General features: G+C 42.0%; 1 protein-coding gene across 1 annotated transcript in view; it reads left to right on the top strand.

Annotated features, from left to right (window-relative positions):
* The window catches only part of Svep1 (sushi, von Willebrand factor type A, EGF and pentraxin domain containing 1), a 191,394-nt gene that overhangs the window by 158,622 nt on the left and 15,339 nt on the right, over positions 1-17,433 (top strand). Inside the window, exons 37-41 of the mRNA XM_060379952.1 lie at positions 44-716; positions 2,373-5,158; positions 6,819-7,044; positions 11,235-11,390; positions 15,903-15,966. Coding sequence (XP_060235935.1) covers positions 44-716; positions 2,373-5,158; positions 6,819-7,044; positions 11,235-11,390; positions 15,903-15,966 — 3,905 coding nt within the window. The remainder of the gene's footprint in view (positions 1-43; positions 717-2,372; positions 5,159-6,818; positions 7,045-11,234; positions 11,391-15,902; positions 15,967-17,433) is intronic.

The raw sequence follows: 17,433 nt of genomic DNA, 5'->3' as shown, positions 1-17,433 counted from the left end.
AATATTATACTGAGTTGTTGTTTCTTTCTCCTCATTCCCATAGCTACACCCTTTCTGGCCCTGACACAATTGTATGCTTAGCCAATGGCAAGTGGAATTCAAGTAACCACCAGTGCCTGGCTGTCTCCTGTGACGAGCCTCCCAATGTGGATCACGCGTCCCCAGAGACTGCTCACCGGCTCTTCGGAGACACCGCATTCTACTACTGTGCAGATGGTTACAGCCTGGCTGACAATTCCCAGCTCATCTGCAATGCCCAGGGGAAATGGGTTCCCCCAGAGGGCCAGGCTGTGCCACGCTGCATAGCTCACTTCTGTGAAAAACCCCCATCTATTTCCTATGGCATCTTGGAATCTGTGAGCAAAGCAAAATTTGCAGCCAGCTCAGTAGTGAGCTTCAAGTGCATGGAGGGTTTTGTGCTGAACACCTCAGCAAAGATTGAATGCCTGAGAGGAGGACAGTGGAGCCCTTCTCCCATGTCCATCCAGTGCATCCCGGTGCGGTGCGGAGAGCCTCCGAGCATCATGAATGGCTACGCAAGTGGAACAAACTACAGTTTTGGGGCTGTGGTGGCGTATAGTTGCCACAAGGGATACTATATCAAAGGAGAGAAGAAGAGCACCTGTGAGGCCACGGGACAGTGGAGTAGACCCATGCCCACCTGCCACCCTGTATCCTGTAGTGAGCCGCCTAAGGTTGAGAATGGCTTTCTGGAGGTAAGCAACTAGCAAATGACCCGTAACTTTCATCACTCATAAGGCTGCCTATATAGTAGCCACAGTGAAGAGACAGGATCAAATCTACCCACAGTGTGTATTGAATAAAAATGAGATAATTAAGAAGCCTTACAATATATATCTTTTTAAATTCCTATTTTACGTGTACAGGTGTTTGCATATATGGCTGGGTACCATGGATGTACTTGGTGTCTAAGGAAGCCAGAAAAGGCATCAGATCCCATAGTAGCAGAGTTTCAGACAGTTGTGAGCCACCATGGGGATGCTTAGAATTCAACCCTAGCCCTCTGAAAGAGCAGCCAGTGCTCTTAACCACTGGGCCAACTCTCCAGCTCTCTCAATACACATTTTTCTGCATTATATTAACCTATGGACAGTCCAAGGCCTTTGTAGTCATATCTTAGCCTTAAATATGAAGTTAGAATAAGCCAATTTTAATGTCATTGCATTTTGCTTTTATATAATTCATCACTTAAGTGGAACTCAGATATTTATTGTCGCTCTGATTTTTTTAAATTTTGTAAATATTTTTTGACTATTAAAATTTATTTACTTTGTATCCCAACTGTAGACCCTCCCTCATTCCCTCACAATCCCACTCTCCCTCCCTCTTTGTCACTCTGATTTTTAAATGAAATATGAGGTGCAGTTTTTGCATTGCTCTTTTGAGATAGCTAAAGATAATTTCACTATGATGGGAAGATTGTTAAGTGTGACAAAAATATAATCTGCTTCCATACTAAAGTGTCTTTTCAGTAAGTGTGTCAGGGAGGCAAAAACAAAGACTGTAGCAACATCTCAGGAGGTAAAGTGCTTTTGGGGTAAGAAAACCCAGGCATGGTGCCGCACCTCAGCACTGGCCAGGCAGAGACAGGTGGATCCCCACAGCTGCCTGGCCTGCTGGATAAGCAATAGTTAATGAGAGAGAGAGAGAGAGAGAAAGAAAGAAAGAAAGAAAGAAAGAAAGAAAGAAAGAAAGAAAGAAAGAAAGAAAGAAAGAAGAAAGAAAGAGAGAAAGAGAAGGAGAGAGAGAAAGAGAGAAAGAAAACAAGAAAGAAAGAAAGAAAGAAAGAAAGAAAGAAAGAAAGAAAGAAAGAAAGAAAGAAAGAAAGAAAGAAAGAAAGGAGGGCACCTGAGAAATGACACCTGAAGTTGACTTCTGGGCTCCATACACCTCTGCCCACATATACCAAAAAGAAGGGAAGAGGAGGAGAATAGTCTAGTCCTCCGAGTCAAAGGTCATAGTGCCAGTTTAAATAGACAGTATTTTAACTGAAAGTTTTCAAAGCAAATAATTTTTTTTTAATTTACTAAGTTCCCTGTGTATACTGTAGGCATCGCCCTTCAACTCGTCAATCTGTATAGACACGAAATCTTACCTCTTTTGGGTTCCATAAGAATTTCCACAGAGGAAATTACCTCATTAGATCTTCCTCATTTTACTTCTTCACTTTAACTTCCTACAAAAATTAGGGCAGACCTGTTGCAAACAGCATAAATCTTTACGCATGGATGTCCTAACCGATGAATTGTAAATATTGGTCTTTGAGTTCTGTTCTGTTTGGCCAGCAATGTACTACATCTGCCGGCTTGCCTGTTGTAAGTTGTACTGACATTTCTCTCCCTGTTGTTCAGCAAGCCACTGGCAGGACCTTTGAGAGCGAAGCGAGGTTCCAGTGCAACCCAGGCTATAAGGCAGCTGGAAGTCCCGTGTTTGTCTGCCAAGCCAATCGACAGTGGCACAGTGAGGCCCCTCTGTCCTGCACTCCTCTCAACTGTGGGAAACCTCCTCCCATTCAGAATGGCTTCTGGAAAGGAGAAAGTTTTCAAGTGGGGTCCAAGGTTCAGTTTTTATGTAATGAGGGATATGAGCTTGTTGGTGATCATTCTTGGACTTGTCAGAAATCTGGCAAATGGAGTAAGAAGCCAAGCCCAAAGTGTGTCCCCACCAAGTGCCCAGAGCCTCCCCTACTAGAAAACCAGCTTGTATTAAAGGAATTAACTTCTGAGGTAGGCGTGATGACCATTTCCTGTAAAGATGGGCATGTCTTGCAAGGCCCCTCTGTCCTAAAGTGTTTGCCATCCGGGCAATGGAATGGTTCCTTTCCCGTTTGTAAGATGGTCCTTTGTCACTCGCCTCCCTTGATTCCCTTCGGCGTCCCTGCATCTTCAGGTTCGCTTCATTTTGGAAGCACTGTCAAGTATCTGTGTGTCGATGGGTTTTTCTTAAGAGGCAGTCCAGCCATCCTCTGCCAGATGGATGGCACCTGGAGTTCCCCGTTGCCCGAATGTGTCCCGGTTGAGTGTCCCCAACCCGAGGAGATTCTCAACGGCATCGTCCACGTGCAAGGGCTTGCCTATCTCAGCACCACACTCTACACCTGCAAGCCAGGCTTTGAGTTAGTGGGCAATACCACCACCCTCTGTGGGGAAAATGGCCAGTGGCTTGGAGAAAAACCAATGTGCAAACCCGTTGAGTGCCCAGAGCCTAAAGAGATTTTAAATGGCCAGTTCTCTTACATGAGCTTCCAGTACGGACAAACCATTACATACTTCTGCGACCGAGGCTTCCGGCTCGAAGGTCCCAAAGCCCTGACCTGTTTAGAGACGGGTGCCTGGGATATGGATCCGCCCTCTTGCAATGCCATCCACTGCAGTGACCCACAGCCCATTGAAAATGGTTTCGTAGAAGGTGCAGATTACCGATATGGCGCCATGATTATCTATAGCTGCCTCCCTGGGTTTCAGGTGGTGGGGCACGCCATGCAGACCTGTGAAGAGTCAGGCTGGTCAAGCTCCAGCCCGACATGTGTACCCATTGACTGTGGTCTCCCTCCTCATATAGACTTTGGAGACTGTACTAAAATCAAAGATAGCCAGGGAGATTTTGATCAAGAAGACGACATGATGGAAGTCCCGTATCTGACTCCTCGCCCTCAACACTTGGAGGCAACAGCTAAAACTTTGGGAAACACAGAGGAATTTCCTGCTACACATGCATCCCACTTTCTGTATGGCACAATGGTTTCCTACCGCTGTGACCCTGGCTATGAACTGCTGGGAAACCCTGTGCTGATCTGCCAGGAAGACGGAACGTGGAATGGGAGTGCACCCTCCTGCATTTCCATTGAATGCGATTTGCCCGTTGCTCCCGAAAATGGCGTTTTACAATTTACACAGACCACCATGGGCAGCGCTGCACAATATAGCTGCAAGCCAGGGTACATTCTAGAGGGCTCCCACTTGAGATTTTGTCTAGAGAATAAGAAGTGGAGTGGCACTGCCCCTCGCTGTGAAGCCATTTCATGCAGTAAGCCAAACCCACCCCGGAATGGATCCATCAAAGGAAGCAAACACTCATTCCTGAGTGTATTACACTATGAATGTGACCCTGGCTATGTGCTTAATGGCACTGAGAAGAGAACGTGCCAGGAAAATCAAGAGTGGGATGGACATGAGCCTGTGTGTATTCCTGTGGATTGTGGCTCACCCCCAGTCCCCACCAACGGCCAAGTGAAAGGAGAAGAATACACATTCCAAAAAGAGGTTGTATACTCTTGCAGCGAAGGGTTCATGCTGGAGGGGGCTGGGAGCCGTGTCTGTCTTAGCAATGGAAGTTGGAGTGGTAACACTCCCAGCTGCATGCCTGTCAGGTGTACCGCCCCACCGCAGGTGGCAAATGGGGTGGCAGATGGCCTAGACTATGGGTTCAAGAAGGAAGTAGCATTCCGCTGTCTAGAGGGCTATGTGTTACATGGGTCTCCAAAGCTCACCTGTCAGATTGATGGGACTTGGGATGCAGAGGTTCCCGTCTGTAAACCAGCAACCTGTGGTCCTCCTGATGATCTTCCCCAGGGCTTCCCTAACGGCTTTTCCTTTCATCATGGGGACCACATACAGTATCAATGCTTTCCTGGTTATAAGCTCCATGGAAACCCTTCAAGAAGATGCCTCCCCAACGGCTCCTGGACCGGCAGTCCACCTTCCTGCCTACCTTGCAGGTGTTCCACACCCACCATTCCACAGGGAACCATCAATGCAACTGATTTGGGCTGTGGAGAGACAGTCCAGATTGAGTGCTTCAGAGGCTTCAAGCTCCATGGGCTTTCTGCAATCACCTGTGATGCCAATGGCCAGTGGTCTGACTTCCCACTCTGTGAGCATGCTCATTGTGGTCCTCTCCCAACCATACCCAATGCAATCGTCAGCGGGAGTAGCCCTTTGGGAGACAACATGGTAACTTACAGCTGCAGACCTGGCTACCTCATGCAGGGTAGTTCAGATCTGATTTGTACAGAGAAAGGAGCATGGAGCAAGCCTTACCCAACGTGTGAACCCCTGTCCTGTGGACCCCCGCCATCTGTTGCCAATGCAGTAGCAATGGGAGAGGCACATACCTATGAAAGCAAAGTGAAACTCAGGTAAGACTATGGATGGCTATAGAGTCTGTAAGGGGTGCAGGCAAGAAGATTAAAAAATGAAGTGAGAGGTCAAAGTGTGCCTAATTAGAAGGAGAACCACAATCCCTGGGCTGCCCTCCAAAATCCAAAGCTTTTAACGCTTGACTTTATTTATTCGGGATTATGTAGAAATCCATTTACTATGAAAATAAAGTTATACCCTTTCAGACTATGGTTTCTAACATGATCTTCATGAAGCTGCAAGGTCCTCTAAAGAGCCTCAGTCATTTTTTTAATCACTGAGCAGTATGAATAAGGAGATTATTCAGTCTGTGCTACTTAAACTAAGCATGTGGTGTTCAAATAATAGAAACACCCTTGTCTGAAGGGTATTATTAAATTAAATATTAAAATGAAAGACTAAAAGTTTGAGATGAAATTGGGAGTTACAATTTTTATTGGAAAAAAATCAACCATAGTGTTCCAAAGCATCTCAACTGTCTCTAGGTTTCTTTACTTTCCTGGGTGAACTGTGGACATTATCATCTCAGATATGATTAGCACCTCTTCTGGGGTGATCCATTCTGAACATTTTAGCCCCACCTTCTGGTTGCCCTGACTATAAAAAAATAAAATATAGTAAATAAAATAAAATAAAATAAAATAAAATAAAATAAAATAAAATAAAATAAAAGAGTCTATGGAAAGATGGAGGCCTGAGAACAAAATGGAAGCACAAATGACCAGTCCTTCACTTTGACTTACATTTTAAAACCTCCATGTGGATGTTAACACGTCAGAAATTTTGAGAGCCATGATATCACCTGCTTGTCAAAATTTGCCTGGGGCTTTGTCCCTTCTCTGTGTGATGATGACACCAGGTAACAGATCTTTAGTTTCTGCTAATCGGGTTGTTCTAATTGTATGAAACTATTGTCTCCTACCTAGCCTGGTAATATGTGAAATTTAAAAGATGTTCTCCAATGATTACTATTAATTAATTAAATGGTTTGATTTTAAAGGCACCATATAGTAGTGGAGGGAGCATAGCTTCCAGAATACTCCCTCCAGGGTACACAGTTTTACCTCATCTCACACTACCCAGGCAGAATATATGACTTCAAAAAAGGTGCCAGCCTCATCACTGTCAAATGGCAGTGAAGGGCCTAATGGCACCTGCTAGTGAGGTGGACATGAGAATCTGACAATTTGGTATTTGTAAAGCACATAGAGGGATCACCAGAAGTTAATCATTGTTTGGAACCATTTCCTGCATACGTATTGCACATTTTTAAATCATATGGGGACTTTAGAGCTAATTTAACTTGAGTTTTAGCTGTACTGTAGCTATGAAAATGCTTAATAATTAAACTTTAAAAGAGTAGATAAACCATAAACACTATATTATATTCCTACCAGTATCTGAATCTGTTTTGGACTTCTTTATAATTATCTTGAAGTATTGGCTGTTTTAGAATGAGCAAGTAAATAAAGAGAAATAACTTGAACGACATATAAGATAAATTTAGTCTTCGCTAACCTTGAGCACTGGTCACTAATTTATGTGGTTGTTGTTACATTAATGTTTTGGCACAGTGACTACTATCCAGATGACTTTTGAGCCAGTCATTTACAGTGAAGTGCTTTCTTGCACGTGTTTATTTTCTTGTTTGCATTGCAGGTGTCTGGAAGGGTATGTAATGAATACAGACACAGATACCTTCACCTGCCAGCAAGACGGTCAGTGGTTCCCTGAAAGAATCACCTGCAGCCCTAAACTATGTCCCATGCCATCAAACATGACACTCATTCGTGTTCATGGAGACAAGTTCCAGGTGAATAGGCAAGTTTCTGTGTCATGTGTGGAAGGTTTTACCTACGAAGGAGTGGACACATCAACATGCCAGGTAAGATACTGCATCTGAACGGTGACGTGTAAGCCTAGCTAGCATCTGTGACAAAGTACACATCTTATTGGCCTGGAAAGAACAAATTCCTCAAGTTTTCGTTTACACCCAAAGGATTGAGAAGTTTCCTAGAAATAGAAGGTGAGGCTGGGGGATGGGTTGGTGGTTAAGAGAACCTGCTGCTTCTCTAGAGGACCATGGTCTGGTTCCCAGCTCCCACATGGTATCTTACCACTGCAACTGAGGACAGGGGATCTGATGCCCATGTGTGCAGAGAAACATGCAGGCAAAATACTTACATGTATAAAATAAAGGAGCTCCACAAGGAGAGCAACAGAACCAAAAATTCTGGCCCCAGGGTCTTTTCTGAGACTGATACTCCAACCAAGGACCATGCATGGAGATAACCTAGAACTCCTGCTCAGATGTAGCCCATGGCAGCTCAGTGTCCAAGTGGGTTTCCTAGTAAGGGAAACAGGGGCTGTCTCTGACATGAACTCAGTGGCTGGCTCCCTGATCAACTCCCCCTGAGAGGGGAGCAGCCTTGCCAGGCCAGAGAGGAGGACAATGCAGCCAGTCCTGATGAGACCTGATAGACTAGGATCAGAGGGAAGAGGAGGAGGACCTCCCCTATCAGTGGACTGGGGGAGGGGTAAGGGAGGAGAAGAGGGAGGGAGGGGGGTTGGGAGGGCACGAGGGAGAGGGCTACAGCTGGGATACATAAGTGAATAAATTGTAATAAATAATAAATAATAAATAATAAAAAGCAGGAAAAAAGAAATGGAACTTGTGTTTTCTCCTAATATTCCCAGCTTTAGACTAAGTCTTCCTTATTGGAAAACAAGTGTGTAGAATAACACATACCTCATAGAGCTGTTGTGAAAAACCAGGTGATAGGAGGAAGTGCCTACTTCTGCAAACTTTGATCATTCAACAGTCATCAGCTGCTTTGTATGAACAGATACTCTTGGGCATAAAATCTGTGATTAGTTTACCATGAATATCTTGCTGTGTGTAGTCTAATAGTTGGCTAACTCTACACTTTGTTAAAGATGTTAATTCTCACACAAATAGCAGATGGTCCTAGCAGAGCCCCTTCTCCTAGCTTCCACATTAGAAAAAGATTATAAAATGAGACCTTGAACCTCCCTTCATTTTCTGGAGTCAGTCTGGTGCCTGGTAGAGGAGACCTACAGCATAACACAGACATGCTAGTTTCCCTCCCTCAGCATGCGGCTTTAAATGCCATCACCCACATTTAGAGGTTCCTCAGCATATCATCTTCCATGGTCCTTATTTGTAAGTGTGTGTTCGTTGAAAGAATTAAATTCTTTAAAGTGTGTAAGTATCTAGAGGATGTCAGATGTATAGTAGGGAGTCAGGAATATTTTTATTCTTCTAATTTTCCATTTATAAACCATGCGTCCCCAGTGATTGGTTACTTCCACACCTACAGGCAGACCCATCCCACGGAGCAGGTACAATAGCTGCCCAAGGTACCAGGTTCTCAAAATCTGCCCCCTTTTCATTCAGTGCTTGAGATCCCAAGGGGGAATTTTTCTCCAAAAAAAAATTGAGCTTCCTGAACAAACAGGGCCTCATCCTGATGAAGAGACCCAAATTGATGTCCTCTGCACTGGGTTTTAGATCACTGGACAATTCAATGTGTGCCTTGTAGGATCCTTGGGACACTAGTGACTAAGTTCTTTTTTCTGAATCAAGTTTTATATATATATAAAACCTTTGTTAATTTCTTCACACAAAATACGATTTCTGCCCTTTGTCCACCGGGTTCTGCTTTCATTTTTGCTCTGAAAGATAAATTGAACTTTTTGAAGTGTTCAAATGCATAAGTTGCACAGAACTGTGTTCAGTGCCTAGAAATATTTGTATTATAATGTAATAAAATTATTCTGCATATCATATAATAAGTAGATAAGACATATAGTTGTTTAAAATGAATACTGAAGGAAGCCTGGTCCTCCCAGAAATTATGACACATCACGGAATTACAAAATTTCCATGAGTGTGGTATTGCTGTAAAACTGGGCAAAAGCAAAAACAAAGCAAAACAAAAAAGAACCAGACATAAACCTTGATGAAGGAATAAAGGTGAAGAATAATGATTATTTTGACAGTTAAATTGCCATCATGGGAGGCTGTAGAAATGGCTCAGTGGTTAAGAGCACTGTCTGTTCTTTTCAAGGTGCTGAGTTCAAGTCTCAGCAACCACAGGTGGCTCACAACCATTTATAACGTGATTTGATTCTTCTGGCATGCAGGTGTACATGAAGATAGAGTACTCGTACACATAAAATAAGCTAATTATTTTTTTTAATTACCATCATGGAGAAAACTGAAATAATCAGATTAACATATGTTTCAAAAGTATACAAATAGAATGTAGTTTTGATGTTTTTATCAAAGAAAACAGAGCAGAGAACTCACCAGGAAAAGTGAGGACACCAGCTTGAGACAGAGCAAGAAGAGGGGAGCAGGGGGTAGGGTTGTGGGGGAAACAAATGAAAGCAAAGGGTAACATGTGTGCAAAGAGGCCATGATGAAACTCGCTGTTTTATATACCAGTCTAAAAGATTAATATTTTTCTATTAATATTCAGATATGTTTGTGCAAAACTTCTGTTTGTTGAAGCATCTCTTAAAATACAGAAGAGCTGGGTACAACTTGCATACACTTGGAGAATGATTGGTTGTAATATGGGCATATTTATATGTTTATTTATATAAAATCACTTGTATTATATGTATGATAAACGCTTTTGCCTTAGATACTGTTTCAAACTATTACCAACACCACCAGTTGCACGGGGCTGTCCAGTGGCTTGGGGCTGATCCCAAGCAATCAGTTCTGCTGCAGGTGTTAGCTGTGTGAGCCTCCCACCCCAGATTAGACTCTGAATCTATACACCTGGAGGTCGTCTTAGGTCTAAGACTCGGTACCTAAGGCTTCGGACTCCAGGAGCAAATCTGAGCCTCTGGAACCTCTGACCTACTGACAACTAGTCAGAGTTCCCTGGACCAGCTTCTTGGAGTGCGTTAATTTGCTAAAGTGTCTCACTGAGCTCAGAAAAGAGGTCGTTATGACCTTTCAGAAACACGAGTAAACAGCAGATGAGCAGTACATAGGGCAAGGACTGGAGAAGGCTGGCAGGGGGCAGCTTGTGTCTGCTCCCTGCGGAGTTCAGGCGCGCCACCTCTGGGGTGTGGGCGAGCATTGTGTACTATTGCACAGACCTCCATGTGCTCGGCTCTCTAGGTCTCTGCCCTCTGTCCTTTGAGGACGTATACCACATCACACCCAATCACAAGCAATAAAGCCAACTGTGTAGAAATGGGACTGGACAGTGGGGTATGTGAGGAAAGCAAGCAAAGATTTTTCGGTCTCCCAGGCTTTTCTGTGTAACTCCTTCCTGCTTGGTTCAGCCCGGTACCCCTTCTGATACCAGGCACCTTACAATCTACTGCCAAACGAGGTGTGCCAGAGAATGTGTAGGTGGACCACTCCAAGGCAGACGGGGAAAGAGTAAGGCTTCTATGGTTTGCCTCGGAAGAAAAGTTATAAACAGGAACAGTGGATGACATGAAAACACACATACACACGAGTAAATGAACAAATGTGATTTAAAAACAAAGATTTTAGAGAATTCATGTTGTTGTATACCACTTAATGCTGCCTAGTTCTCAGAAATGTGAAATTAAGACATGGAACAACAAACGTTATGAGCAGGAATAGTGAATAGCACCAAACACACAGACACACACACACACACACACACACATGTAAACAAATAAATGTGATGAAAAAAATAGTTGTAGAGAATTCACATTGATATACACCGCCTGATGCTGCTAGTTCTTGAAAATTTTAAATTAAGACACAGACCAGAGTGAAACACAAAGGTGTGTTGGGATAAAAGCTGGATCTGCAGCAACGTACCCTCAGTCCCTCCTATTCTAGTCCTCGCTCTGGTCAGTGTGTTTCGGGGCTGACTGTGGAAAATCTTCTAATGATCAATGTGGTTTTAAGAATTACAGACAGAAAATAAGCCACACAATTAGGGGAAAACCCTGTGTCCTTTTGACTCTCACGTTGGGGATGAGTCTACCCTATAAACAGCACACTCACATATTAAATCCTAAATACGACCTCTGATTTGCTCTGTTCTTTAGTCTGATGGTACGTGGGAACCGCCATTTTCTGATGAATCCTGCATCCCAGTTTTTTGTGGGCAGCCTGAAAGTCCAGAGCATGGATTCGTGGTCGGAAGCAAATACAGTTTTGGAAGCACTGTTGTTTATCAATGTGACCCTGGCTACGAATTAGAGGTATGTTGACAAATTATTTAACAAAAATTAATGTCCTGTTTTGATGTACTTGTAATTCTTTTTAATATTGAATAAATTAATTTTACCAAGACTGCTCCTAAAAACATCCTATTATATTTTATTATCTTATTCTCTTAACACTTTCTGGAAAAATAGTTAAGATGACTTAGAATTTTTTAAACACACAAAAAATATCAGCCAGGTGTAGTGACCGATGACACAGGTAATGAATAACCTGTGATCTCAGCTGCTCTGAAGGCAGAGACAGGAGAGTGTCAAGTTCAAGGACTGCCTGGACAATTGCAAAGGCTCTGACACAAAACAGACATAAAAGAAAGGGTCAGGGACGTAGCTCGGAAGTAGAGTGCTTATCTAGCATATTCAAAGCCTGGACTCAATTCCCAGTTCAAAAAGTTAACTGGGGCTACAGAGATGGTTCAGAAGTTCAGAGTGCTTAACTGCAGAGAATCTGACTTAGGCTCCCAGCACTCATGTAGAGCGTCTCCCGACTGGTCCCCCTATGCATCATTATAGTACAGCCACAAGAAGGAGATACATGAGTAAAGCCATGACTTCACCAACAGTGAGTGATCAGGCGCTGGCAAGCTCTTACTTTAGATGCCAGGTTCCCCTGTAGGGTTTTGTTGCTGTGAAGAGACACCATGACCACAGCAACTCTTATAAAGGAAAACATTTAATTGGAGCTGCCTTATAGTTTCAGAGGTTTAGTCCATTTTCATCATGGTGGAAAGCACGGCAGCACACAGACGGATATGGAGAAGAAGTTGAGAGTAGTACATCTTGATCCACAGGCAGCGGGAGTCAAAACTTAGACACACTGGCCAGGCTTGAGCTTCTTAGACCTCAAAGCCTGCCGCCAGTGACCTCCTTCCTTCCACAAGGCCACACCTCCTCGTAGTGTCACTCCCTACGACCAAGCACTCAAACACAGGAGTCTATGGGGGTCATCTCTATTCAAACCACTGCACCCTGTGATATATCTAGCCTTAAGCTCCTCAGAACTGTCTCAAGAAAACCCCAACTTTATCCTTAAGATGATTCCTAATTGCAGTATCCGCCACAGCACTAAGTCTCCCTGCTGACTTCAACCGGAGCGCTGCACTTGCTTTCTCTGAAAGTGTTATCTCGCCATCACACTCCGCCTGAGAGCGCTGCTGTGAATCACAGAGACTGTCATCCGGCTTTTCAGGAATCTCTTTGTGTGTACCTACAGGGCTGTGCACGAACTGGGCTGAGGTATTCACTACCGCTAACAATAGATGCCTGTGGTGTGGCCCAATTTTTGTGACTGCGAAATCAAAGAATTGTCATAAGAAAGGGCCATTAGAGCTGGAACTAGGTTTCTGTGGTTCTCATTTTTATTTCCTCAAAGGTTAAGAGAATAAACACAAAGAGAAGAGTGGCAAGATTGCCATTGCCAATAGTGAATCGTGACTGGAGAACTCCCCTGGTTTTAAAACTGGGGGGTTCCTTCCGTAAGATCACTGATCTTGAAATTTCTTAAGAAAACATATATACATTTTTTTTGAAACAAAATAAACAAAAAACTCATGAAATTTGGGGAAGTTGGTAATTTAACTTAAAATGTTGAGGTAACAGCCTGGTGTTAACTACAAAGCCAAAAGAAGTTTATTAATAGCGGTTCTCATTCCAGCCAAACGTACAAATCACCCAAGAGTCTTTTCAAAGACTTCTCCCCAGCTGCTTGTAGAAATAATGAATACTTGTCTATGGTGTGGGACTATAGCGCAAAAGACTGTCTGGTGAGTGAACTGTAATTAATAAAAATAAAATAAAATTGCAAAAAATAAGACTGTTTGGTAACCCTCGTCACCCAAGAGACTGGGAGCCTAGCAGGGGCTGGAGAGACGGCTTAGCAGTTAAAAGTACCCGCTGCTCTTTCAGAGGACCTGGGTTCAATTCCCAGCATACCACGGTAGCTCAGAACCCTCTGTAGCTCCAGTCCCAGGGACTCTAATGCCCTTTTCTGGTCTCTGTGGGCAGTGTATACTTATCGTGCTCAAACATATATTCAGGCAAAACACCCACACTTAAAAATGAAAATAGGTAAATCTTCAAAGGAAATATGGAGCCAACTAGAGGATGTTTTCAAAAGCCATTTGAGCAGGTGATCGCTCCAACAAAGTGACATGGGTCAAACAGCATGGACAGGTAGGGGATTCATAATGGTACTAAAAAGCAATGACTGGGAACTAGTAGCAGATAATCCTATGCAAACTCATGCTGAGAGCTTATAACTGACGAGGGATGGCGCCTTAATGCAGAGTGCCTGTATAGACAGCCAATTGCTAAGGGACACTCCCCTTCCTAAAGATACCCCAGCTAATGAATGAAATGCACATGGCAGAATTTGCAGTCCTTACGAGCTGCTGAATCAAGGCTTTGATGAGCTGTGCCTGTTGATGTCACACCCAAAACGATAGAGATATACACTGAGAAAATGCAAAGCTATTGGCTAAGACACTTGACTACAGTGTGATCTTGTGAGCAAAGTAGGTGGCTAGTTGTCTATTTCTTTTAAACTATTAAAAAGTAACATGTAAGTCAGAAAAGTATTTCTCTGTCTACAGAAAATAACAAGGGTTAAAATTTGTCTTTGGATGAAGAATTGTGGAAGCTTTATTTTTCTTTTATATATTTTTTAAGTTTTCTACAATGAATGAATGTTACTATTTTATTAATAATATAATACAAATGTGATTTTTACAAAACACGGAAAAATAAATAAATAAATAAATAAATAAATAAATGAAACACTGAAACTTATGGAACCTGGGTTTTCGGGTTTTTTTGTTGTTATTTTGTTTTGTTTTGTAAAGTCAGGCCAGAACTGTTCCATTAAAGTCAATAAGATCTTTACAAGTGAGGATTTATCAATGATTAAATGCATAGCTCAAGAAAAAAAAAAATACCCCCAAGGAGGACATTAAAGATATCAATCAACTGGGATGAAAAACAAGAGTAAAGATCAGCAGCTTCCTAGCTGTTGATGACTGAGAATGCAGCTTAAAAAACAAAAACAAGCCTGATGGAGTCTCAGCTGCTCTTCCAGGGAACTTCAGAGAAGTTTACAGCACCCAAGTCAGCTGGCTCCCTATCACCTGCAACTCCAGCTCCACTTCTGGCCGCCATCAGCATCCATTTACAATTGTCATCCACTGAAACATGCATAAATGTAAATAAAATGTGAAAACAAAGAGGTGACAAAATGCAGGTGTTGAAGTCCACACATAGAGTGAAGCTCCTGAAGCCTGAGTAAGGAGGCCAGAGCTGTGTTCAAGAAAGAGAGCTCACTGCAAAACCACAAGGACCTGAGTCTGAAAACCAATGCTCTCTCAATACTGTATAAAGGCCTGCACCCAGCAGTGTGGGGAGTAGAAACAGGAGAATCCCTGGGGCTTGCTGGATGCCATCCAAACTCCAGGTTCAGGGGAGACCCTGCTTCTAAGGGCTCCAGAGAGGTCTCTAAGGACTAGATAGATAGATAGATAGATAGATAGATAGATAGATAGATAGATAGATAGATAGATAGTTTTGGACGGCTGGGTGGATAGATTCAGAAAGAGAGAGAGAGAGATTGCACAGGATTCCCAGGGTCCTCTTCTGGCCTCTCTGACTTCCATTTATGCACAATAAATACCACACACAAGGTGGCAGGAGCTTAAAACCTGGTCTTTTTATTATGTAATGGCATAAGCCTTCAATTAGTTATTATTGCATAGTTGATTAGGAGCACAATACAAGTTGGGAACACAGACGGTTCCAGTAAGATATAACAGAAAAATAGGAAGGAAATATCTATAAAAATTATACTCAGGAATCAAATACTACCTTAGATATCATTAGAGGTAAGCAGCCTACATAGCTCTGAAGAGATATGGAATAATAAAAAAATATATATGTTCAAGTAATCACAAATGATTGTTCAAGAAAGTTACATTTCAGAAGGCAGAGAAGTAAAGTTTAGACTTCACCAGATTGTTTAAAATGTTAAATACAGAGGACCCTTAATAAATTCAGGTGTAATAGAAAATTCTTACGGTTGAAAATTTCAGTCTTCAAACCAATATAATATATTTCATATCCTTTGTTTTCTGTGTCAAATAATTAGAGGATTAAATAATTAAATTTTTAAATAAAATAATTAAATAAATGCAATTCAAAAGATTTTAAAATATACTAAACTAATTTCTCTCTGACGCTGCTGACCCATTCTCTGTGAGTCTTCCCTGTGGGTTATAATTAACTGCCATTTAAAATAGAAGATAAAGCCGAGTCTGTTGTCATTGCATGATGACATGGAAGAAACTGCCAGGGAGTTTTGGTGGAACTGTTTTTGAGAGTCTAAACTTTACACTATATTCATTTAACATTCCAGCGCTAAGCTATCCAAGTCCATGGCTTGTCCACTCTTGTCCCTCTGTTAGGAAACTTGGATCCTGTTCATGACCCCTCTCTGTTGGTTCGCAGGGGGACAGAGAACGAGTGTGCCAGGAGAATGGACGGTGGAGTGGACAGGTGGCCGTGTGCAGAGGTGAGTGGAGAGGCACTGAAGGGCCCCAGACATGGTTCCAAGGACACAAGGTAACAAGGTGTCTCCATTCTCTTTGTATATATATCCATTTTGTAACTTAAATAAGATAGACACATGAACTACAAAAGAACACTTAATGGCTCTCACCCCAGGGTCAAAACCTGTGGTAGAGATCAGAGATGGAGCATAAGATTGCTGACTCAGCAACAATGCACAGTTTGTTTAGAACTGTGTTTGTTTGCACTTTTGTGGTGTTTTTTACAAAATAAATATAAATTAGAGAATTTGGAACTGTTGGTTGTAGATAAAACAATTGGCCCTTAATGACATCATGTTTAAGTGGGGCTGGAACATCAGTCAAATAAATACAGTTGGTCAAAATGTTGCAGGAACTCAGTTTATGAGAACAGCCAAGTCTTCCTGGCAACGTGTGGATTAATCCATGTCTACCCTTCTTTGTTTTGTTTCAACTTTATGTTCAGAGGTAGATGGGTGAAATAACTGTGTGTCTTTAAGAACTGTAGAGAACTTTAATTCTGTAAAGGAATATTATATGGTTGTGATTCGGTGAAGAAAAATGTCTTTTTTAGTTTTCACAAACTTGAGTAAACATATTGAAAATGTTTTAAAATATTCAGTAACACCTTAAGACACAGAAATAAATTTTTAGGACTTTGGGCAGTCCATAATAACATTTTAAAACTATCCTAGTAATACTTTTTATTCCAAATATATTTCATTTAATATCTGAATTAAATCACCTATATCAAAATATAGTCTGGTGCCAATCGTTTAACATTCTCTATTTACTTACCACACCTAATTTTTTTTTATTTTATATGTTCGTCATAATTAGATAAGGGTATTTTATACAAGTTTATATCCTATGTTGAATTTGCATATACCATCCCCAGTAGCATGCTACCTAAACTGCTCATATTCAAAAGGTGTTTGTATGTGCAGGGAATGGGAATGAGGAACAAAGAGGAGTCCCACATGTCTGGTCTTAGAAACCTTCATGGTGTCAATGAGTGGCCATTTTTAAGTTATCAGTCACAACTTAAATTGATAAACGAATTTCAATATTTCAAACAGCACAAATCAGCAAAGTTTAAGGTCACCACTCAGAGTAAAAAGTATTAATATTTTGGTGTCTGCTGTTTACACCTTTTTAGTTATCCTCAAAGCCACAAATATTTCTGGAGGTAGAAGTATAGACAGTGAGGCCCTGATCTGTAAATTCTTACATACTTTATATTATTGAATTTCTTCATCTATGTTATCAGACTTCACGGAAGCCCAAGCACAGCAGTAGGATGCCCTTGACCAATGTTTCTCAAAAGCATAAGCCCACAGATTAGCAGCAGCAGAGGTATGGGGATCTTGCTCAAACTTGTATATACAGCTTATAAAGAGAGAGAAACTGACTAGAAAGTAAAACACAGTGGGGGGAAAATAACACGAATG

The sequence above is a fragment of the Meriones unguiculatus genome, chromosome 3 (assembly GCF_030254825.1).
Source record: "Meriones unguiculatus strain TT.TT164.6M chromosome 3, Bangor_MerUng_6.1, whole genome shotgun sequence".
Classification (NCBI taxonomy): Eukaryota; Metazoa; Chordata; class Mammalia; order Rodentia; family Muridae; genus Meriones; species Meriones unguiculatus.
The sequence above is the reverse complement of the archived record's forward strand: the minus strand, read 5'-3'. Positions and strand labels throughout refer to the sequence as shown.